Consider the following 24,175-nt stretch of genomic DNA (forward strand, 5'->3'; position numbering starts at 1 on the left):
GAGGAGAAGGAGGGCTAGGGGAAGTATTTTCTGGAGATGATAAGGAGGGTACTTTTGGGGGACGGGTGTTATATGGAGATTTCCTTGTCTGCTTGGTGATTTTGGTTGAAGTGGGGAATGATTTAGTGGGAATAGAAGGTAAGTTGGGAATGTTGATAGTAGCCGTAGAGTTTAAATTTTCAGAAGGGATGGGCTTGAGTTGGAAGTTTTGGGCTTTGTCTGGTAAAAGGAGGTCAGTGGGTCCATATTGGGTTAGGTCCATAGAGTTGGGATCCAACGATGGGTTGGAAACTAACATGCTAGTAGAGGGGGAAAAAAGTTGAATAGGTTTCTGTAACAAGGATAAGGCTTTTAAAGTTTTTTCAAGAGGAATGTCCAATCTTGCAGCAGTTGGTGGGATTGGAGCAGGGATATTTTGTGAGGGGGTGTCTTGAGTAAGGGAGGAAACAGACCTCGGATTTTGGGACAAGAGAGATGGTTGTTGAGATGTCAGGGAGTTGTGAGGATTGAGGCGGGTTTCTAGCTGGTTTGCATGGGGTTTAGAGCTGGTCATGCATGGCTGTGTGGGATCATTTCTGAGACCTAAAACTGGGGAAGAAGAAACAAAGCTTTTCCCCACATGATGAGTCATAGCTGAAGGAGAGAGCAAGTTTGAAAAAATGGTAACTTTGAGAGAGATTTTGTACCTGGACGGAACTCTGTCAACTTGGGAGGCTTGGCAAGAAAATTGCTTGTGACCAATCAAACCACAATCCGTGCAATAGACATCCAACCTTTCATACTTCAGACTGACCCAGGTGGAAGTTCCATCATTCTTGGTGAAGGGAAACCCAGGATTCAAAGGCTTGCTGACATCAATTTCAACAAGAAGCCTTAGATAGCTACGAAATGTGTTATCAGCACCACTAGCATCATCAACCTTCACAAGGAGGCCCAATCCTTTACCAATAGCAATGGCATTTTTTATAGACATGTTGTGCAGAGGAAGCCCGTGAACTTGAATCCAAAAAGGTACTGCTTTAAGTGAAAGATCACCTAAAGTGGCTGAGGGAGACCAAACTTGTAAAGCTAGTAAGAAACCATTTACATTCCAGACTTGCTTGAGAATTCTGGATATGTGTTCCTTCTCAGAAAATTTGAACAGAAAAATGTTTGGGCCAAGAACAGCAAAAGAAAATGGGAGGGCAAAGAACCAAGCTTTGATCAGGCTAGCATTAACAGATTGATTGTTTTGTGTTTTTTGGGAGATGACCTGTCCTACCAAAGGTAGAAGTTCATCATTAACGAGTTCAGGGGAGAGAGTTTCTAGTTGAGAGGAAGGGTCCTCCCAAGTTAGAGCAGCTGTCTGAGCAATAAGGGAATCTAGTTCTAGAGTAGAGAAATCCATAATCAAAGAGTAAGGAGAAGAGGGAAAGAGAGGGAAAGAAAAGAACCCAGGTTCTAGAGGAGCTCCGGAGAGAGCGAGATGGTTGTTGAGTCCATTATAGAAATGTAGAATTTCTTGTTGAATATGATGCATTTTTGTCTTTTTTGCTGGCCTTAGTTGGTACTTTTAAGAGATATGGACACAATTGATAATTTAGGAGATACTTTAATGGGGTATATGTACTTTCTCAATTTGTTTTTGTTTTGTTTTTTTATTTAAATGTTGTGAGAGACCTCTTTTATAGTTTTTTCTGTTTAGATTGAATCACCCAAGATTTTTTATTTTTTATTATTATTATTTTTATAAAGTGTTTAGTGGTAACTTGGATATTGGCCTAAAAAGTCCATTTTTTAGTTTATGTTTTTCTTGAAGGTTCAGACGGGCAATGGAGGGTTTGGTAGATCCCCCGCAGCCCCCTGTCTCCACCACTGTGCTGAAGCGAGTTCAACATGGTACATCATGACACAAAAGCATCCAGCGTTTTCCACACGCTCTGTAATGAATTCTGTGGAAGTGAACTGTATCACAAGAAAAAGTCTTTGTTTTCTTTGTTCACCCATCCATGTCTTCTTCTACCATTTTTCTGTAATTAGTAACTGCGGTACTGCAAGTTAGAGAGGGAATTGAAAGGTGCCATGAAGAGTAAGAAGCCATGGCTCTTATTTGCTCTGCTTCTAATCATGTCTTATTACAGAGCATGCTTCTCCATAGCTGCTGATACCCTTTCTCCAGGTCACTCTCTTTCTCTTTCAAAGAGAGAGACCATAGTATCTAAAGGTGGCACTTTTGAGCTCGGGTTCTTCAAACCAGGAACTTCATTAAAAATCTACCTGGGCATATGGTATAAAAGGTTTGGCCAGAAGGACAATACTGTTTGGGTAGCAAATAGAGAAAACCCTTTGTCTCACCCATCTTCCTCAATCCTAATCCTCTCAGAAGATGGCAATCTACTCCTGTTTCAAGGCTCCTCCAAAATCCCAGTTTGGTCGACAAATTTGACATTTCCCGGATCAAATTTAACAGAAGCAGTACTTGGTGATGATGGGAATTTTGTTTTAAGAGATAGGTGGAATGCGTCCTCTATATTTTGGCAGAGTTTCGACCATCCAACCAATATATTGCTGCCAGGTGCGAAGCTTGGGGTCGATAAGGTTACTGGAAAACCACAGCAGCTCAGTTCATGGAAAAATTCAGAAGATCCATCACCTGGTGTGTTCTCGTTTGGGTTAGACCCAAATGGAAGCAGTCAAATTTGCTTAGAATGGAACAGATCCCAAATCTATTGGAGTTCTGGACTTTGGAATGGAACTTCTTCCAGCTTTGCCTTTATTCCTGAGATGGGATTGAATCATATCTACAACTTCAGTTTTGTGTCAAATGAAAATGGAAGGTATTTTACTTATTCTCATTATAATCCTTCCCACCGTTCTAAATATGTGATGGACTCTACAGGACATATCCAGCTATGGTCGTGGCTGTCTGGCCCTTTGGCATTTGCTAGATTTTGGTCTCAACCGGCGGCAGAGCTATCAGTCTATGCTTTGTGTGGTGCTTTTGGCGTGTATCGTGAGAATTTCTCGAGCCCCTGTGAATGTCTTAAAGGTTTTGAACCATTTTCGATGGAAGACACCAGACTAAATGATTGGTCAGGTGGGTGTGTGAGGAAATCCCCTTTGCAATGTGAGAATAATACGTATGCTAATGGCACAAAAGATTGGTTCCTGAAAATATCAATCATGCAATTGCCTGTTTATTCGAAAACATATTTGGCCATGAATGCTAGCAGATGTGAATTGGATTGCATGGGAAATTGTTCTTGCACAGCTTATGCTTATAATAGGAGTGGGTGTATGGTATGGGAAGGAGCTCTTTTGAACTTGCAGCAACTCTCATATGGTGGTGAAGTTGGACAAGAAATCTATCTCAAACTTGCTGCTGATGAGCATCTAGATCCAAGTACCAAAGGCAAGATGAGTGAAATGAAAAGTATGGTTAGCTAATACTTAATTACATTCTCTTTCATTTTGATCCAATACTTAATTCTTTTATATATATGGTTGAGCTAATAGTGATTCTTGTCATCATATTCAGGGAAAAATTGGAAATTATGGGTAGCTGTATTGGTCCCTGCAACGGGGCTTATCTTATGCCTCTTCATTTGTTTTTCAAGTAAAGGAAACCTCAAAAGCACAAGTAAGTGTAAATATTTTAATCTAAGAAGGAATCACTTTCAAAAAGTTACAAAGGAAGTCTAGCTTAATCTAAGACTTCTTAGTATTAGGGTGAGAATCACCTAGAGAGTCTGCAATAGCACATTAATATACACTATTAGTTACTATTCAAACTCAAAAACTTAAGTTTATGAGTTTGGAGCCACTAATATATATATATTAACTACTCACCTTTGTTTATTTTTCCTCAATGTGGTACTCAATACGCATACATGCACTTACAACAAATTTACCTTCATATGTGAGTATCTTCCACATTAACCTAATTCTTCTTGTGTGTGAGTCATTTACAAATCAAAGAGATTTACACGTACAAGAATTGCATCAATTGACCAAACACAACTTTGCTCCAAGAGCCATTAACACTCTTTACTGAAGCCAAACCAAACGCGTTAAAAGACCAAGACACTCGTTTAAGCGGAAGCTGAACCATAGCTTTAATACCAATTTATTAAGAAGAGAACCACTTATGATGTCCACCAGGCACCAAGTGCACTATATTTATTTGGACACCATATCTCCAAACCAAAAGCTTAAGTTTATGGGTTTTGATCTACTACTTACGTATATTAGCTACTTATTTTGTATATGAGATTCAATACTCACACATGTACTCACAACACTTAAGAATATCACTTAACATACCTTTCTCACGACTGGATACTAAAAAGCTCTTAGAGCTTGCTTGGGATTGCGTTTGAGAAATAGAAAATTTTAAGTTTTCCCAAACGGGTACTTTTTTCTTAAAATGGACTTTTTGAGTATTAAATGCACTTTTAGGCCTCTCAAACGTACACACAAACAAACTCTTAGTGTCATCATTAGTGAAGATAGTGTTTCAAGCCTTTGAAACTATCTCAACCTAGTTTGTTGGAGTTCTCCTACATACTTCACCGTGTCTGCGGGAACAAGCATTGCGGTTATTTGGTAATTTCAATGAAATGGGAATGAATTTAATATTTAGTTTTAGAAATGACTAAATAAACTTACTTACCTTTGGGTATTGGCATTGTTCATAGTGATTGAACTTTGGTGAACCTAATGATGTCATCTCAATTGATTCTCTCTTACCAAAAACTACATTTCCATGTATAGTGACCAATTCTTATCATTCTAGATCAAACTGAAGAGAGCCCTTCAAGTAATAATTTACTATTATTTGACTTCGATATTGAACTCCATGCGATCAATGATGGAATGAACACACACAGTAATTTGGAGAAAATAGAGAAGAAGGATGCTGAGTTACCACTATTTAGTTATGAGAGTGTATCAACTGCAACTAATAATTTCTCAGTTGCTAATAAGCTTGGAGAAGGAGGTTTTGGACCAGTCTACAAGGTACGCATATATGATTCATTTTCCTGATGAATATGAGTCAAAACTATTAAGAAACCCCATAAAGGTAAACTTTCATGAAAGTTTTAAAAGCTTATGGTTCTCTTTTATAGGGAAAATCACTTAAGGGGCAGGAAATTGCTGTAAAGATGCTTTCAAAAATATCTGGACAGGGGCTTGTGGAGTTCAGAAATGAGACAATACTAATTGCCAAACTCCAACATAGAAATCTTGTTAGAATCATGGGTTGTTGTATTGAGAGAGATGAAAAAATGTTAATATATGAGTATATGCCGAATAAAAGTTTGGATTTGTACCTTTTTGGTGAGTGCTTTTCTTTTCTTTTTTTTGTTATCATACTATTTATTATATTTTTTTTTATCTCTAAAATTTTTTTTATCATTAATTTTCTTAGTTGTACTATTTAAACAGATCAAACCAAAAAAAAGATGTTAGATTGGGGGACACGCATACGCATTATTGAAGGGATTGCTCAAGGGCTTCTTTATCTTCATCAATATTCAAGGTTAAGAATCATACATAGAGATCTAAAACCCAGTAACATTCTACTGGATAGTGAAATGAATCCCAAAATATCAGATTTTGGGATGGCTCGGATAGTTGGAGACAATGAAACACAAACAACACATCGAATTGTCGGAACTTAGTAAGTATGCAATCTATTTCACATCTAATATTTGCAAAGAAAATGCTTAGGATACCACAGCTTTTACTACAATATTTTGCACAAATTGATATGACGATCTATAATGGGTAAAATATTTAACATTGTATAGTTGACATGTAAGTAACTAACAAATTTTTTGCTTAATCATTTCATTAATTATAGACTATCACATCAAGTTCGGAAATGGCTCATAGTAAAAGATGTATACTCCAAACAAGACTCTATTTTGCAATTCTCAACTAAATTCGTTGAACAAGCTACTAATAGGATCGCTTACTAAATTTTGGAATGCAGTGGCTATATGTCTCCTGAATATGCTATGGAGGGCTTGTACTCGATAAAGTCTGATGTGTTTAGCTTTGGAGTATTGGTACTAGAGATTATGAGTGGCAGGAAGAACACTGGCTTCTATAACGAGTCACTCAATCTTGTTAGATACGTATGTTGGTTTTTATACTCTACCAAATTCCATATGTTTTACATTAGTTTTATAAATTAAAATGCTATTAGTTTTTAATTAAATTTAGTCTGATTTGAAATGAACTAGGCTTGGGAATTGTGGAGAGATGATCAAAGTTTGGACTTGATGGAGCCAACAATAGGATATCCTACTTCAACTTCGATTGTATTGAGATTCATTAACATTGGCCTTCTTTGTGTCCAAGAAAGCCCGACTGATCGACCTACCATGCCTGATGTAATCTCAATGATTAGTAATGAACATGCACCTCTACCTACACCCAAGAAACCTGCTTTTACTAGAGGTCGGAATGTGATGGACACAGATTCAACAATTGACAGTACTGCAGGAAATTGCTCAAAGAATAATATAACTATTTCAACAATGGAAGCCCGATGATTGATTCCTATATCAGAGAAAAGAGATGTTGTAGAATCAACCTTTGTGTCTTATTTGTATGCAAGTTCATATTCAGTAATAGCTATTATATTGGAACAATAAATAGATATGGTAGAAAATTGAAGATGTTTTGAACTCTTAATATGCATTCTACTGTTTAGAGACGTCCTAACATTTTAAGAAACATTTTTTTTTTCTCTATAAACCCTATTAAGGAGCAACCTCAGGTAAGTTTGGCTAACAGAAATCTAAAAAATTCCCTATAAAACTCAAACTTTCTCGTTCTTAAAAAGATGTCCTGCTTTCTTACAGCCTATCTAGATCCACCATCGCCGATTCGCCGCACCTTTTCATCATGCCACACCTTTTCATCGTACCAAGGATAAAGAGTGAAAATGATCGTTCCTTGTAATCTTCAAATAGCTCTGTAAGCTATTTGAGGGTGGTTAGTGACCATTATCAACTGATTTGAGGTGATCCAATCACTCAAAAACTTTGGGGTAGACCGATCTCCTTATCCACAATTTCAAGGATGGCCAACCACTACTATAATTGTTTTAGAATGTTCTGCTATTTTGAGGGTGATAGACCACTTTCAAAACAATTTTGAAGGTGACCTGGTTGACCAACCCCATCAGCCATTTTGAAATAATTGATTACATATAAAATTATTTAGAGATGGTTTGACCACATCGAGCCTATTGTGAAAGTGGTTGAATATAAATCTTATATGAACTAAGTAAGCCAATCATATTGTTGCACTTAAAACTCATGCAATGGAAATTAAATAACGTGTTTGAATAACTTGTTTTCTTCTTTCTTCATATATAGCATTTAGTAGTTGACTTGGAAATTGGAAATGGAATACTTTGTCGGGGGTTACCCATGTGATACGACTAATTGGTTTGTGCTTTGGGAAATTCCTTAATACCACAGTTGAAGAATCTGCCCATCTTCTCCACTTTGTATGACGCGTCTTTCTTATAATATAACAAATAATTTGGCATATGGTCCACAATCTTTGGAAATATAAAGCAAAGAAGAAAAAACAAATATAAAGATAATTCCACAATCATGCAAATATAAGAAAATAAGAAAATATAAAGATAATGACTCCGGACTCGATTGGCAACGGTTTTTAGGATAGCTTTTAAAAAAAAAAAAAAATAGAGGGCAACGATTCAACCTAAACGACTGGAGGTAGGGACATCAACCAACTATCCCAGAAGATCTTTTTAACATGAAACATTCGTCAAATATGTTTTAGATTGCTTAAATTACGTTGGGCTATTTTAAGAAGTTTATCATTTTATCTAATTAAGACATATATTCTAATTGTTACAGCATGTTGTTTTTTGCATAATACATAAATTAAGAAATTACCCAATAACAGAAATCGAGACTTCAAATGAATTCAAATGGAATGCATGGAGAACCACTTTGACAAATGAAATAAGTCTCGGATGGAAAATAGGCAAGCCAATTGATCATATTATGATATATTATTATATTGTAATTGAGCATGTTACCATATAGTTTGGAAACATTTTTTTTGGTTGGTTTTGTTCACTGCTTAGTGCACTTTCAAGTGTGTATTAGGAGGGACGAGTTGAATATAGTTATATTGGCAATTGAAGAATTTATTTATTTTTAAGGAAAAATTTACAAGGGACCCCGGAACAACCACGTGATTTAAAAAGACCTTCCTAAATTTCAAAACCTATCAATTTCACACCCGAACTTTCAATTTCATACAATATACCCCCTTCGTCAGTTTTTGGACGTTAAAAGTGATAAAATGACTTTTATATCCTTGAAACTTTTATAAAATTCAAAATTTACCCTTTAAAATAAACGAAAATTGAATGGTAATTTAATCTTTTTAGTGGTTTCTGTTTAGGGTTTAACGAAAAAAATTGACGGAGTGGTCAATTGCAATAAATTGAAAGTTCAATGGCTGAAATTGAGAGTTTTTAAAATTTATGAGGTCTTTGTTGATGAATCAATGCCGGCTCCATGCATTTTCAAAAAAAAAAAAATGCCGGCTCCATGCTTATGCAAATTAGGCAATTGCCTAGAGCCCCAAATAAAAATAAGGCCTCAAATAACTACAGTATAATTAAGTTTCCTTTTTATTAAAAAAAAATGAGCCTCAATTATGATAAAAAGTTAGTCAATTGTCTTTAATTAATGCACGAGGAAATTGAGAAAATTTGAAACGAAGAGAACCTTTTCCGACGAACAGTAATTAACTCTTAACATTTATTTCAAAACTAGTCATTATGTTGACTGCCCGGTAAAGTCAGCCGCCAGAGTGGTTATGTGATATACAATGGAGAGAAGATGTCAACTATGATCAGCGTTCAGCGCCATGCTTAGATCCAATCAAGCTTCTGAAAACGAATGATCATTTAATTCAGTTGACTGTTGACAGCTTCTGAAAAAGAATTCTAATTTAATTCTGTCGACACAGTGGTTCTTAGTTGTTAGACGTTGTTGTGGAACTCCATTAATGCGTTATCTAGAGCTTGATTGTACAGACTCAGCTGTAGGCTGGAAGAGAACTTCGTCACAAGAAGAGTCTAAGTTTTCTTCTTCAAGCATATATTAATATTTCTGTAATTATTAACTGCGGTTCTGCAAGTTAGAGAGGGAGGGGTGCCATCATGAAGAGTAAGAAGCCATGGCTCTTATTTCCTATGCTTCTAATCATGTCTTATTACAGAGCATGCTTCTCCATAGCTGGTGATACCCTTTCTCCAGGTCACTCTCTTTCTTTTTCAAAGAGAGAGACCATAGTATCTAAAGGGGGCACTTTTGAGCTCGGTTTCTTCCAACCAGGAACTTCATTAAAAATCTACCTGGGCATATGGTACAAAATGTTTGTTCCAAAGGAAGTTGTTTGGGTAGCAAACAGAGACACCCCTTTGTCTGACCCATCTTCCTCAAGACTTGACCTCTCAGAAGATGGCAATCTACTCCTGTTTCAAGGTTCCTCCTGGATCCCAGTTTGGTCGACAAATTTGACATTTCCCGGGTCAAATTTAACTGAAGCAGTACTTGGTGAAGATGGGAATTTGGTTTTAAGAGATGGGTCGAACCAGAGTCGTATATTTTGGGAGAGTTTCAACCATCCAATTGATACATGGCTGCCAGGTTCAAAGGTGGGAATCAATAAGCTCATTTCATGGAAAAATTCAGAAGATCCAGCACCTGGTGTGTTCTCGTTTGGGTTAGACCCAAATGGAAGCAATCAATATTTCTTAGAGTGGAACAGATCCCAAATCTATTGGAGTTCTGGAGTTTGGAACGGAAGATCTTTCAGCTCAGTTCCTCAAATGAACGGATTGAGTTCTATCTTCAACTACACTTTTGTGCCAAGTAAAAATGAAAGTGAAGCATATTTTACTTACTCTTTTCGTAATCCTTCTTACATTTCTAAATGTCGGATTGACTTCAGAGGACAGTTGAGGTTACTGGCGTGGTGGGGCGCGGGCCCTTGGGAATGGAGTGTATTTTGGTCTGCGCCGTGGAACCTTTCTGATGTCTTTGCTTTGTGTGGTGCATTTGGCGTGTGTCGTGACAATCTCTCAAACCCTTGTGAGTGTCTAAGAGGTTTTGAACCATTTTCGGTGAAAGATTGGTCAGGTGGGTGTGTGAGGAAATCCCCTTTGCACTGTGAGAATAATACGTATGCTAATGGCAAGAAAGATTGGTTTCTGAAAATATCAAACATGCAATTGCCCGTTTATTCGAAAGCATATTTGGCTGTGAATGCTAGCAGATGTGAATTGGCTTGCATGGAAAATTGTTTTTGCACAGCTTATGCTTATAATAGGAGTGGGTGTATGATATGGGAAGGAGCTCTTTTTAACTTACGTCAACTCTCAGATGGTGGCGAGACAAGACAAGATATCTATCTCAGACTTGCTGCTGCTGAGTATCAAAATACCAAAGGTGAAAAATATAAACAAATTTATGTTATCTTTTGTTTTGAACTAATACTTTATTCTCTGTTATGGTTGAGCTAATAGTAATTCTTGTCGTCATAATCAGGCAAAAAATGGAAAGTATTGGTAGTTGTGCTGGTCCCTACAATAGGGCTTCTCGTATGCCTCTTCATTTGTTTTTCAAGCAAAAGAAAGCTCAAATGCATAGGTAAGCGTAAACATGAATTTAAGACAAGAAAATTGTACATAGAAATCACTTTCAAAAAATTCCTATACCATTAGTACTTATTTGCAGAAATGACTAAAAAAAAACTTACTTGATGAACCTAATGATGTCACCTCAATTGATTTTCTCAGACCAACCACTGGATTTTCATGTATATTGACCAATTCTTATCACTCTATATCAAATAGGAGAGAAGGCTTCAAGCAATAATCTACTATTATTTGATTTCGATGCTGAACTCTATGTAATCGATGATGGAATGAACACTAGCAATAATCTAAAGAGAAGAGAGAAGGATGCTGAGTTACCACTATTCAGTTATAAGAGCGTATCAGCTGCAACCAATAAATTCTCAGATATGAATAAGCTTGGAGAAGGAGGGTTTGGTCCTGTTTATAAGGTACGTTACATTTTTCCTGATGAATGTGCTTTGAACATTAAAAATAAATAAAGAAATAATAAATAAAAACATTAATGGCAAACCTTCGTGAAAGTTTAAAGAGCTTATGGTTTTCCTTCATAGGGAAAATTACTTCAAGGGAAGGAAATTGCAGTAAAGATGCTTTCAAAAAGATCTGGACAAGGAATTGAGGAGTTCAGAAATGAGACAATACTAATAGCAAAACTCCAGCATAGAAATCTTGTCAGAATCTTAGGTTGTTGTATTGAGCGAGATGAAAAGATATTAATATATGAGTACTTGCCCAATCAAAGTTTGGATTTCTACCTTTTTGGTGAGTACACGTTTATGTATATATGTGTATATATTTTCCTCTCATATGTTTCTAGGTTCTTAAGTACTAATTTTCTTAGTTGTACTATTTAAACAGATCAAACTAAGAAAAAGATGTTAGAATGGGGGACACGCATACGCATTATTGAAGGAATTGCTCAAGGGCTTCTTTATCTTCATCAATATTCAAGGTTACGAATTATACATAGAGATCTAAAACCCAGTAACATTCTCTTGGATTGTGAAATGAATCCAAAAATATCAGATTTTGGGATGGCTCGAATAGTTGGAGACAATGAAACGCAAGCAAACACACATCGAATTGTCGGAACTTAGTAAGTATGCGATCTATTTCACATCTAATACTTGCAAAGAAAATACTTAGGGTACTACAACTTTTACACAATATTTTTAAAGTATAATATACTAGTTCATAATCAGTAAAATAATTAAGAATGTATGATTGACAAGTCAATCACTAACAAATATTTTGCTTAATCATTTCATCAAACATAGACTATTACTTCAAGTTTGTAAGGGGCTCGTAGTAAAAGCTATAGTACTCTCAGCAATAACACTCTATTTGCAATTCTCAGCTAAATTCGCTAAACAAGCTACCAATAAAGTCGTTTACTACATTTTGGAATGCAGTGGATATATGTCTCCCGAATATGCTATGGATGGTTTGTACTCAATAAAGTCTGATGTGTTTAGCTTTGGAGTATTAATACTAGAGATTGTGAGTGGCAAGAAGAACACTGGCTTCTATAACAACGAGTCACTCAATCTTCTTAGATATGTAAGTAACTTTTATAATCTCCCAAATTCCTTATGTTTTACATGAATCTTATAAATTAAAATGCCAGTAGTTTTTAGCTAAATTTAGTTTTATTTGAAATGAACTAGGCATGGGAGCTGTGGAAAGATGATCAAATTTTGGAGTTAATGGAGTCAACAATAGTGTATCCTTCTTCAACTTCTATTATATTGAGATTCATTAACATTGGCCTTCTTTGTGTCCAAGAAAGCCCGACCGATCGACCTACTATGCCTGATGTAGTCTCAATGATTAGCAATGAACATGCACCTCTACCTACACCCAAGCAACCTGCTTTTACAAGAGGTCGGAATGTGATCGACACAAATTCAACAATTGACAATCCAGAAATTTGCTCAAAAAATAGTTTAACTATTTCAACAATGGAAGCCCGATGAATGATTCCAATATCAATGCAAATAATGTTGTAGAACTAAACTCTCTGTCTGATTTGTATGTGCATTGATATGCTACATATATATACTTGTTTAAATGTTGTCTTAGTTCAATCTTATTTTAGTGTTGTTTCCAATAATACAATCCATATAGAATTTATAAGTTTTTACGGGATCTAAGTATAATTTTTCTTTCATGTACGGTACATTATTAAACACTAGCCATTTATATGCACATGTTATTTTTCATTATAATTAAGTGTTTTTAAAAAATTATCATTTTAAAACATGATACGTCACATTTTCATACTTTTTTCACCTCCCTATTACTGGTATTCGTAACTTCATTCTCTCTTTAGACAGTTCATGCTCTTCTATTTCTTTTTAGTTTTCTTTTTTCGTTCCCCCCACTATCTTCTTTTTCTTTCTTTCATTTCTTTGTAAGTAAAGAATGCAAAAGTTTAAAATATACTAAGGCTTATAATTAAGAAACTCGGTATTTGATAAATCATCTTCCTCCTCTAGTTCTAATCTTCCTCTTCTTCTCTTAACTAGTCTATCTCATTATATTATCTCTTGGCCATGTTATAGATAAAGTTAAATAGTTTAGTTATTTGCTTGTCCCTATTAGACTATCATATCTGGATTGACAATAATTTCAAAGAAATTGCTAGATCCTCAATTTTGATAATCCAGGCCGTTCATTACATTGAACAGCCTGCAATATGCCATGCACGTCATTGTACTCAAAATTCAAATCTCAATCAACCCGTTTTACACTCTTCCACCCAAACTAAATAATAAAAAATTAAAACTGCACACCCTTTTGTTCTTTCATAAAAAAGCCACACACCCTTTTGCCTACATCCACTAGTCGTAGCCATAATCCAAAGCAAAATGAAATTATTAGAAAAAGAAGTCTTCATTTCGAAAGAGATTCTCAAAGAAAGCTTACACTTTTTTGTTAATGAAACAACAGAAATGCATGAATGGTTGTGCATCTTTAGCAAAAGTAGGGTATTTTCTAAATCTTTCTCAAAAGGAGGATTTGTTTTCGTAAAGCATTTGCGTTTTTGAAAAGCGAGAAGAAAAAAAAAAAAGTGACATGCAATTGACTACTTATTTGGATATTTTCACAAACACCTTTCAGGGACATTTGATTTAACTCTACCAACCAATACGTAATTAAGTAAATACTTTATACCGAATCTATGAATAAACCCCGGCCCCTTCAGCAACGCTTCGGGGTTTTAACGGGTGTCACACTATGAGATAGTACGAGGAAGCCGGCAGGTTTGAACACGCACAACTTAATTTAGAATGTTGGTTTCAATTGATCAAATTAAACAAATGGAATTTGATCTCAATGTATAATGTAGGTGTGGACATGATTTGTAAAGTTTCTAAGGCATGGCAATTATTTTATAAAATGATACAAATTACTAAATAAACATAGGGAAAAATACATTTTACTCCCCTACTAAATCATGTCTTCAATGTAGACAATAATTTTGGTTCTCTTACAAAACTTATTAAAAATACATAACTGCCCCTTGTTTTTGAAAAAAAAAAAAAAAAAAAAAAAAAAAAAAAAACCCACCCCCAATCCAGCCATTGGGGTGGGTGGCCAGGCCACCCCCAAATGGCCCATGGGGTGGCCTGAGGCAATTTTGGAAATTTTTTACCCAAAAACTCACATACGGCGCATGTGAACCATTTTTTGTCAAAGAAGACCGAAATGGCTAACAAAGTGACTAAATTGAAAATTTTAGAAACTTGGTTGAGGTGCATTGCCAATTTTTGAGAGGGTAAAGTATTATTCCCATAAACATATCTCCATCCATGAGACCTAAAAAAAAAAAAACAGTTATATACTTCAAAAAAGTAATTACAACATAAATATGAAATTTTCACCACTTCCTAACACCAATGAACTTATGAGAACCTCTCCAGAAAGGAACCCTTTTTTTAAAATAAAATGATAATTTTATCTTTTATTTAAAAAGAACCGACTCTTCTCTAATTCATTTTATAAACTGGAGATCGAATCCGTTTCCTAAACATAAACGTATGCACTATATATACTTTCATTCTACTCCGTTCCTACTAAACTCATGTAACAATACATCGAATAAGCAGTTGATGTTGAAGTCAATTTGTCAACTGATTCAACACGACATGTTAGTCATACAATTGTGCAGACTGCTTTAATTTGATCTTATCAAACTACTTTCCTTTTCTTTTTCTCTAATTCAAAGGGGGAAAGGGAAAAACTCTTTTAAATTGCTTTAGTGCATGCGTCGCTCTGATTTTTATCTTTTTCGTCTTTTCTCTTTAGTTGGGAGGTTGCCACTTAATTACCAGGAAAATATTTTTCAATATCTTTCTTTCTTGACGGGCTTTCTAAGTAACCCATTTGATTTGCATGTGCTCCTACCATGGTTGACTAGTTGTTGCCTATGATGGTCATTTATTTATTTTCAGAAGACAAATTTCCTCCAAATAAATTTCTTTCAACCTACTCTAATAAGTGACAAGTGTTATTCAATATTTTTTTTGTTTCTAAAAAATTAATATTTAGGTTTCTAGATTAATGAAATAGCAATAAATGACTGTTAAAATATTTAAAAAAAAAAAAAAAAAAAAAACATGTGGGAAATGACACTTGGCACTTATTAGAGTGGATCCGGCTTATGTGCTGTAGAGCATGTATGATGTTAAAAAAGTAACGGTCAAGATTTAATCAAAATCATTTTAAATGAAATTCTGTCGTTTTATTAACCTAAGATGTCTGAATCATTGACGCCATGTAAAGAGCATTCACAATGGATGAGCCAAATTTTTATGCAAAATAGCTCTCAAAACTCACTTTATTTAGTTTAGCTCATGAATTTTAAAGGCCTTCTACATCCGATTAGCTATATTTTTATCTATATCATTTAAATATTATTTTATTAAAAATTGTGAAAGAATATTCTCATATTTATCCCTTGAAAAGTGAGAAAAGTTTTGGAAAAAAAAGAGAAAACATGTGAGAAAAACAATAAAAAATAAAATGACTCATTTGAAAAGTACTGCTAAATGTAAGCTATGTAGCTTGTTTTTTTGGCTCTTCTAATCAAATATCTATTTTGCTTTTTTTTCTTTTTTTTTCTTTTTTGGCTAATACAATGTAGGGGTTTTTTACAAATATGATTAGCCATTTTAGATAAAAGTAACATTTGGCTCTTCCATTGTGAATATGCTCGGCTGCCTTCTCTCAAATTTTATACCCTTAAGGTCCCTTATAATCACCCTCCAGCTCCAGCAGAGCTTTAATGGCGGAGGACTACCAGGACTTCATTCTGTCAAACATGTGCAAGTATTCTCCTTCTCTCCCTCCAGATGGTAGACACCATAGTAGCCAAAGCCATGTTCTTACAATTGCCGCTAGAAATATTTCCTTTGTCCTTAAGAACCCCGCTGTAGCATAGTCCGAGTTCTCTGAACTGAAACACTACCATGCCCACAGCCCACAGGATTATGAAAACCAGACAGGCACACCTTCTCTCCGTTTCTATCAACTGTCTCTCTCGAAATTCTATCGGCCATGGAATACCCATCATGAAAGGACAATAACTCACGAGTCCTCAGAGTCGGGGTAGTCCGCCATTAAAGCTCTGCTAGAGCTGGAGGGTGATTATAAGGGTATAAAATTTGAGAGAAGGCAGAGACGTTTCCTACCCGTCACAGTCAATGATTCAGACATCTTAGGTTAATAAAACGACAGAGTTTCGTTTAAAATGATTTTAATTAAATCTTGACCGTTGTTTTTTTAACAGTAGCACATAAGGCGCCGGATCCTATTAGAGTAGGTTGAAAGAAATTTCCTCCAAAATTTTCTCCAAACTAGTTTGGAAAAAATTTATGTCCTATTTTTAATTCATGCTTTGGCCCCTGTCGATAAAAAATTTTGGTTCCGTTCCTGTACGCAATACTTCTTTTCTTTTATTCACGCTTCTCATGTTGTGACATTAGTTTTTCAAAATTGAATTAGTTGCTCAAGTTTTTCATAAATTAGGTCATTTCATTGTTTTTTATCCAATAAAGTGACGCTCGTTAAGCAACGCCAGCTTGTTTTTGCCACATCATATTAAAATAACAATTATTTATTTTAGGGTTAATAACTTTTTTGGTACCTGAGTTTTCACTTTTTTATTTTTTCCCTCCTGAGTTTTAAAACATGAAAATCTAGTACCCAACCTATGGGGAAAAGACAAAATCAATACCTCTGTTAGTTCCGTCAGTCCTACTTAACGGGTTTAGTAGGGAAATCAACAAGGAAAGCTTGGAACTAGTCTCTAAAATTACCCGAAAGAACTTGGACATGTAATAGTGTCTGAAATAAAAATAAATTATTGTCAACTCGGCAACACATTCTTTCCCTTGTTTTCTCGGCAACCAAATAGAGGCAGGTCGTTTTTTTTTTTTTTTTTTAATTTTTAATTATTTTTACTTTTTAAGGGTTCTAAGCTTTCCTTGTTGATTTTCCTACTAAACCCGTTAAGTAGGACTGACGGAACTAACGGAGGTATTGATTTTGCCTTTTCCCATAAGTTGGGTACTAGATTTGTCATGTTTTAAAACTCAGGGGGGAAAAAATAAAAAAGTGAAAACTCAGATACCAAAAAAGTTATTAACCCTTTATTTTATTATAAAATAAATACTAAAAAAAAAATCTGAAAGAAAAAGGGGATCGAGAGACGCTCCCAGCCACCAACCCTACATTCCTAAGTTGGAGAGGGTGCAGCCACCAACCACCGTTGGGGGTGGGCGGAGTGCCACCCCAAGCAAATAGGACGGCTTGCAGCCACCTCCATTGGCTCAAATGTGCAAGTCACCTTAGCAATCTAAGTATCTGTTCGATGAATGTGAAAAATAATATTTGGTTCACATAGGAAATTAAGTCATTTTACCTTGGCATTCTAAGTAGCTAGCCGACGAATGTGAAAACTAGTATTTGGTTCACATAGTCGCATAGGAAAAGTCACTTTAATTACCTTGGCATTCTAAGTAGCAAACCGACGAAGTGAAAACTAGGAATTGGTTCACACAGACATCCTAACATGCAATTTATGCATGGAATTAGCTTTTGCATGGGAGAATTGCACATCTCAGCATTATCTGAAAAGAATCTTACTTTTCATAAAACTGTGGTATATATGTTCCTACTAATTTTGTGATTAAGACATGTTCTTAATCAATAAAAAAAGACTTGGTTTTCTTGTTCCCCATTCTTGTCTAGCTACCATCATTCTTACTTTTACCACTTTTCTGTAATTACCAACTGCCGTACCGCAAGTTAGAGAGGGATGGGTGCCAGGAGGACTAAGCCATGGCTCTTATTTGTTCTGCTTCTAATATTGTCTTATTACAGAACATGCTTCGCCATAGCTGGTGATACCCTTTCACCGGGTCACTCTCTTTCTCATGCAAAGAGCGAGACTATATTATCTAAAGGTGGCACTTTTGAGCTCGGTTTCTTCAAACCAGGAACTTCATTAAAAATCTACCTGGGCATATGGCATAAAAGGTTTGGCCAGAAGGACAATATTGTTTGGGTAGCAAATAGAGAAAACCCTTTGTCTCACCCATCTTCCTCAACACTTATCCTCTCAGAAGATGGCAATCTACTCCTGTTTCAACGTTCCTCCAAGGTCCTATTTTGGTCTACAAATTTGCCATTTCAGGGGCCAAATACAACTGAAGCAGTACTTGGTGATGATGGGAATTTTGTTTTAAGAGATAGGTCAAACGCGTCTTGTATATTTTGGGAGAGTTTCGACCATCCAACCGATACATGGCTGCCAGGTGCAAAGCTTGGGATCGATAAGGTTACTGGGAAACCACAGCAGCTCATTTCATGGAAAAATTCACAAGATCCAGCACCTGGTGTGTTTTCGTTGGGGTTAGACCCAAATGGAAGCAATCAATATTTCTTAGAGTGGAACAGATCCCAAATCTATTGGAGTTCTGGACTTTGGAATGGAACAACTTTCAGCTTTGCAAATGTTCCTGAGATAAGCCGGAATTCTCACTTCAACTACAATTTTGTGTCACATGAAAATGTAAGATATTTTACATATTCTATCCTTGATCCTTCTTCTTTCCGTTCTAAATTTGTGATGAAGTATACAGGAGAGATCACGCAAAACGTGTGGTTAGCTGGCCCTTGGGAATGGACTTTATATTGGCATTACCCGAAGAAACTATCTGATATCTATGCTTTTTGTGGTGCATTTGGGGTGTACCGTGAGAATTCCTCGAGCCCCTGTGAATGTCAAAAAGGTTTTGAACCATTTTCGATGGAAGACGTCAGCCTAAATGATTGGTCAGGTGGGTGTGTGAGGAAATCCCCTTTGCAATGTGAGAATAATACGTATGCTAATGGCAAAAAAGATTGGTTCATGAAAATATCAAACGTGCAATATTTGCCTCATTGTTCAAAACCATATTCGGCCGTGAGTGCTAGGAGATGTGAACAGGCTTGCCTGAAAAATTGTTCTTGCACAGCTTATGCTTATAATAGCAGCGGGTGTATGATATGGGAAGGAGCTCTTTTGACCTTACAACAACTCTCAGATGGTGGCGAAGCTGGACAAAATATCTATCTCAGACTTGCTGCTCATGAGCATCAAAATACCAAAGGTGAAAAATCTACACATGCAAATTTATTTCATCTTTTGTTTTGAACTAATATATAATTCATTCCTTGTTATCATAATCAGGCAAAAAATGGAAAGTATGGGTAGCTGTGCTGGTCCCTACAACATGCCTTATCTTATGCCTCTTCATTTGTTTTTTAAGCAAAGGAAAGCTCAAACAAATAGGTAAATGTAAATTAATGTTCTATCCAGATTGATATATGGTATTCAATAATAATGTGGGGGTGGCTGTGATATATGGTATTCAATAATACTGCAGGGTGGGTGTGTGGTGACAAATCATTTAAAGTGAATGTTAAAATAGCTTAATTAGAAAGAGTGGTCAAACTACCCAGTAGTTTTAAGGTGGCTTTGCCACCCCGTCTAGTTGAATATGTAGGTGGCTAAACTACTGTAGGCCTTTGGGAGTAGTTCGGCTACTCTTTCTAACCAAATCTAAGAATAAACGAATTACCCCCAAGGTCATTGGGCGGTTTTGGTCACTACCAACCACCCTAATAGCCACTTTCTTTCTTTTTTTCAATTTTTTTTTTTTTTTTTTACCTTGTTGTGGACCGTTCATTTAAAGTTTTTACATTCTAACCATACATAAAAATCACTTTCAAAAAGGTTATATGGAGTGCTACCTTAATTTAAGACATGAAAACTGTGAAGATAGTTAGATAGGGAGCTGTATGTTAACGGTGTTAATTTGGGAAAATGAATTACTAGCTAAATTATTAATATTTATGTGCGAAAATGACTAAAGAAACTTACTTACTTTTGGGTACTGGCATTGCTCATTGTGGCTGAACTTTGGTGAACCCATTGATGTCACCTCAATTGATTTTTCCTCTAAAGTGACAAATTCTTATCATTCTATATCAAACAGTAGAGAAGTCTTCAAGCAATAATCTACTATTATTTGATTTCGATATTGAACTCCAAGCGATCAATGACGGAATGAACGCCAACGGTAATTTGAAGAAAAGAGAAAACAAGGATGCGGAGTTACCACTTTTTAGTTATGAAAGTGTATCAGTTGCAACCAATAATTTCTCACCTGCGAAAAAACTTGGAGGAGGTTTTGGACCTGTTTATAAGGTACGCTTTATTTTCCTGATGAATGTGATTTTAACATTAGTGATGTAATACCCCAGTCCCATATTAAAAAATAAAAAAATAAATAAAATAAAGGGGAAAATACACTTTACCCCCCTGAACTTGTACACTTCTGTTGATTTTACCTCCAATGTTTAAAATTTTTCAATTTACCCCCCCAAACTTTTAATTTTTTGCAATTTTGCCATTCTGTTAAAATTCTCTGTTATGTTGGACGGAATCTCAAACACGTGCGCAGCACGTGCAAGCCTATTTCAAAATTTTCCTATAATGCCCCCAACCCACGCTAATCCACGTGTCAAAAAATAAAACCCACCCCTCCCCCCCCCCCCCCCCCCCCCCCACAAAAAAAAAAAGAGACCCTTCCCTACCGCACACTCATGCGTCTTTTTCCCCCAACCCAGTGCGAGATTTTTAGATCTTTGCGTGGGAAGCCCTTCAAGATATGACCCTTATGATTCTTGCTGTTTGCTCTCTTGTCTCTCTTCTTGTTAGCATTACTATGGAAGGATGGCCGAAGGTTGCCCATGATGGCCTTGGAATTGTTGCTAGCATTTTGCTTGTTATACTTGTCACTGCCACAAGTGATTATAAATAATCTCTGCAGTTTAGGGATTTGGACAGAGAGAAGAAGAAAATTACAGTTCAGGTTACCATAAATGGGTTTAGACAAAAATTATCAATATATGAACTACTTCCTGGTGATATTGTTCATCTTGCTATTGGAGATTAGGTCCCAGCAGATGGGCTTTTTGTTTCAGGGTTTTCAATGTTGATAAACGAATCCAGTTTAATAGGAGAGAATGAACCAGCTAATGTTAATTCTTATAACCCTTTTCTCCTATGAGGAACTAAATTTCAGGATGGATCATGCAAGATGCTTGTGACGACTGTTGCAATGAAAACGCAGTGGGGTAAATTGATGGCTACTCTGAGCGAATGAGGAGATGATGAGACCCCATTGCAGGTCAAACTTAATGGTGTGGCAACCATTATTGGAAAAATAGGCTTGTTTTTTGCCATGATTTCTTTTGCTGTTTTGGTGCAAGGACTGTTCAGCCGTAAGCTGCGAGAAGGGTCCCAATGGATCTGGTTTGGAGATGAGGAAATGGAAATATCAGAAAAAGATGCGTGCGTGGTAGGGAAGGGTTTGGTTTTTTTTTTTTTTTTGGGTTTTAATTTTTGACACATGGATTAGCGTGGGGTTGGGGCATTATAGGAAAAATTTGAAATAGGCTTGCACGTGCAGCGAACGTGTTTGAGATTCCGTCCAATATAACAGATAATTTTAACAGAATGGCAAAATTACAAAAAAATAAAAGTTTGGGGGGGTAAATTGAAAAATTTTAAACATTGGAGGTAAAATCAACAGAAGTGTACAAGTTCAGGGGGGTAAAGTGTATTTTCCCCTAAAATAAAATAAAATAAAATAAAAAAGAGTAGTCCACATAGAGTTGTTACAATTAAGAAAACCGACATTAATGGTAAACTTTCATGAAAGTTTAAAGAGCTTATGGTTCTCTTTCATAGGGAAAATTACTCAAAGGGCGGGAAATTGCAGTGAAGATGCTATCAAAAAGATCTGGACAAGAAATTGAGGAGTTTAGAAATGAGACAATACTAATTGCAAAACTCCAGCATAGAAATCTTGTCAGAATCTTAGGTTGTTGTATCGAGCGAGATGAAAAGATATTAATATATGAGTACATGCCAAATAAAAGTTTGGACTTCTACCTTTTTGGTGAGTGCATGTTTATGTATTTGCATATATATTTTCCTCTCATGTGTTTCTAGGTTCTTAAGTGCTAATTTCTTTGGTTATACTATTTAAACAGATCCAACCAAGAAACAGATGTTAGGTTGGGAGACACGCATACACATTATTGAAGGGATTGCTCAGGGGCTTCTTTATCTTCATCAATATTCAAGATTACGAATCATACATAGGGATCTAAAACCAAGTAACATTCTCTTGGATAGTGAAATGAATCCAAAAATATCAGATTTTGGCATGGCTCGAATAGTTGAAGGCAATGAAACACAAGCAAACACAAACCGAATTGTTGGAACTTAGTAAGTATGCAACTTGTTTTACATCTGATATTTGCAATTACCAATTAAATTCTTTTAGCATGGCTACTAATAGATTCATTTACTAAATTTTGGAATGCAGTGGCTATATGGCTCCTGAGTATGCTATGGATGGTTCGTACTCGATAAAGTCTGATGTTTTTAGCTTTGGAGTATTGGTACTAGAGATTGTGAGTGGGAGGAAGAACATTGGCTTCTATAACAGCGAATCACCCAATCTTCTTAGATATGTATGTAGCTTTTACACTCCTAAATTTATTATGTTTTACATTAATCTTATAAATTAAAATGCTATTAGTTTTTAATTAAATTAAATGAAACCAGGCTTGGGAGTTGTGGAGAGATGATCAAAGTTTGGACTTGATGGAGCCAACAATAAGATATCCTTCTTCCCCTTATGATCTTTTGAGATTCATTAACATTGGTCTTCTTTGTGTCCAAGAAAGCCCGACCGATCGACCTACCATGCCTGATGTAATCTCAATGATTAGCAATGAGCATGCACCTCTACCTACACCCAAGCAACCAGCATTTACCACAGGCCGGAATATGGACATAAATTCATCAATTGATAATGCAGGAAATTGCTCAAAAAATAGCGTAACTTTTTCAACAATGGAAGCTCGATGACTGATTCGTATATCAAAGAAAATAAATGTTGTAGAATCGATCTTTCTATTTGACTTGTATGCACATTCTTCTACTACATACTTGTCACTAAGGAACAACTTCAGTAATTATTATTTCATTTTAAATAGTTATTAATAGTAGCATTTTAGCCACTCATCACTTATCTTTTTTGTTATTTATTATTTTTTTTATATATAAAATTAAGCTAACCCACCTTGAACATGTCACAATTTCTCTACACCCCAGCTATAAAAATCTCATCACAGTGAGCCAATAATTTCCCGAACAACATTACAACATGTAGGATGCTCACACAACCACAAAGCACCATTATTCTAAAGCATAGTGCATATATAGAATGTCATTAAGGTAAAGTAAGAAATTTGAGGTGGGAAAGGAGGAGGAACCAGTGTGGGAAATACCAAGCCCACTACCATTACCTACTGCCATTGTCTCATTCCCATTGTATGGTTCCTGTATGGTCCATTTGTCCAAATCAAGTGTGATATGGATATTAGCCCCTCTGTCTGCTAGCAAGTGATCTTCATCTTGGATAGCATTGGCTTGGCCTACCATGGCAACAAGATCTAATGGTGGATGGCGCCCTTGGAAGGCATAGTCCATTCGATGGAAACAATCTAATGCTTGGTGATTAACTCTGCCACAGATTTGACAAGGGATCCTCTTGGATGAGCCAAGATTAGAAGCTAGGGCTCTGGTGAAGTTGCTGGGTGGTCCTCTGGTGAAGTTGATGGGTGGTCCAGAGTAAGGTCTGCCTTGAGAGAAGCCAACAATGGAATGGTAGGGTTTCTTCTTGGGAAAGTTCCTGGATGGAGGGAATTGTGTTTTGAAGTTGCTGTTGTGCTTGGCTGGCGATCTCTGAGAGAACATGGCAAAGGAGGTGTGTTCAGTAGTGTCTGTTTGATAGTCCAAGAGTTGTTCATGTCCCAGAAGTTGGGATTGAAATTCTTCAAGGGTCATTGACT

The 24,175-nt window shown here is 36.1% G+C and overlaps 3 protein-coding genes across 15 annotated transcripts; all 3 read left to right on the plus strand.

Annotated features, from left to right (window-relative positions):
• The first annotated feature begins 371 nt into the window (after window positions 1-371).
• LOC132170333 (receptor-like serine/threonine-protein kinase SD1-8) lies at window positions 372-6,542 on the plus strand. Of its 8 annotated transcripts, none has more exons than XM_088512864.1 (8): window positions 372-389; window positions 2,074-3,391; window positions 3,518-3,619; window positions 4,775-4,998; window positions 5,109-5,319; window positions 5,428-5,662; window positions 5,978-6,122; window positions 6,231-6,542. In XM_088512864.1, exons 1-8 carry the CDS (start codon window positions 372-374, stop codon window positions 6,540-6,542), a joined length of 2,565 nt encoding a protein of 854 aa, XP_088368990.1. The 8 variants fall into 8 exon arrangements, with proteins under 8 accessions (XP_088368990.1, XP_088368997.1, XP_088368991.1 ...); XM_088512871.1 differs by lacking the exon at window positions 372-389 and having other exon boundaries at window positions 2,029-3,391; window positions 4,775-4,839; window positions 4,888-4,998; XM_088512865.1 differs by lacking the exon at window positions 372-389 and having other exon boundaries at window positions 2,029-3,412; window positions 3,518-3,613.
• Window positions 6,543-9,208: 2,666 nt separating this feature from the next.
• Window positions 9,209-12,782, plus strand: LOC132170327 (G-type lectin S-receptor-like serine/threonine-protein kinase At4g27290). Of its 4 annotated transcripts, XM_088512874.1 has the most exons (8): window positions 9,209-10,532; window positions 10,577-10,700; window positions 10,775-10,785; window positions 10,973-11,118; window positions 11,242-11,456; window positions 11,676-11,786; window positions 12,103-12,250; window positions 12,358-12,782. In XM_088512874.1, the coding sequence occupies exons 1-8, from the start codon at window positions 9,209-9,211 to the stop codon at window positions 12,664-12,666; spliced, it is 2,388 nt and encodes a 795-aa protein (XP_088369000.1). In that variant the 3' UTR covers window positions 12,667-12,782. The 4 variants fall into 4 exon arrangements, with proteins under 4 accessions (XP_088369000.1, XP_088368998.1, XP_088368999.1 ...); XM_088512872.1 differs by lacking the exon at window positions 10,775-10,785 and having other exon boundaries at window positions 9,209-10,499; window positions 10,599-10,706; window positions 10,907-11,118; window positions 11,242-11,452; window positions 11,549-11,786; XM_088512873.1 differs by lacking the exon at window positions 10,775-10,785 and having other exon boundaries at window positions 9,209-10,499; window positions 10,599-10,706; window positions 10,910-11,118; window positions 11,242-11,452; window positions 11,549-11,786.
• A 5,232-nt stretch (window positions 12,783-18,014) lies between these two features.
• Window positions 18,015-23,189, plus strand: LOC132170310 (G-type lectin S-receptor-like serine/threonine-protein kinase B120). 3 transcript variants are annotated; one of them, XM_088513168.1, is made up of 8 exons: window positions 18,015-19,350; window positions 19,431-19,532; window positions 20,239-20,297; window positions 20,346-20,450; window positions 21,999-22,209; window positions 22,304-22,541; window positions 22,642-22,789; window positions 22,884-23,189. In XM_088513168.1, the coding sequence occupies exons 1-8, from the start codon at window positions 18,015-18,017 to the stop codon at window positions 23,187-23,189; spliced, it is 2,505 nt and encodes an 834-aa protein (XP_088369294.1). The 3 variants fall into 3 exon arrangements, with proteins under 3 accessions (XP_088369294.1, XP_088369292.1, XP_088369293.1); XM_088513166.1 differs by having other exon boundaries at window positions 19,431-19,538; window positions 20,239-20,450; XM_088513167.1 differs by having other exon boundaries at window positions 20,239-20,450.
• The last annotated feature ends 986 nt before the right edge of the window (window positions 23,190-24,175 follow it).

Source organism: Corylus avellana, chromosome 2 (genome assembly GCF_965113065.1).
Source record: "Corylus avellana chromosome 2, dhCorAvel1.hap1.2, whole genome shotgun sequence".
In the NCBI taxonomy this organism is placed as follows: Eukaryota; Viridiplantae; Streptophyta; class Magnoliopsida; order Fagales; family Betulaceae; genus Corylus; species Corylus avellana.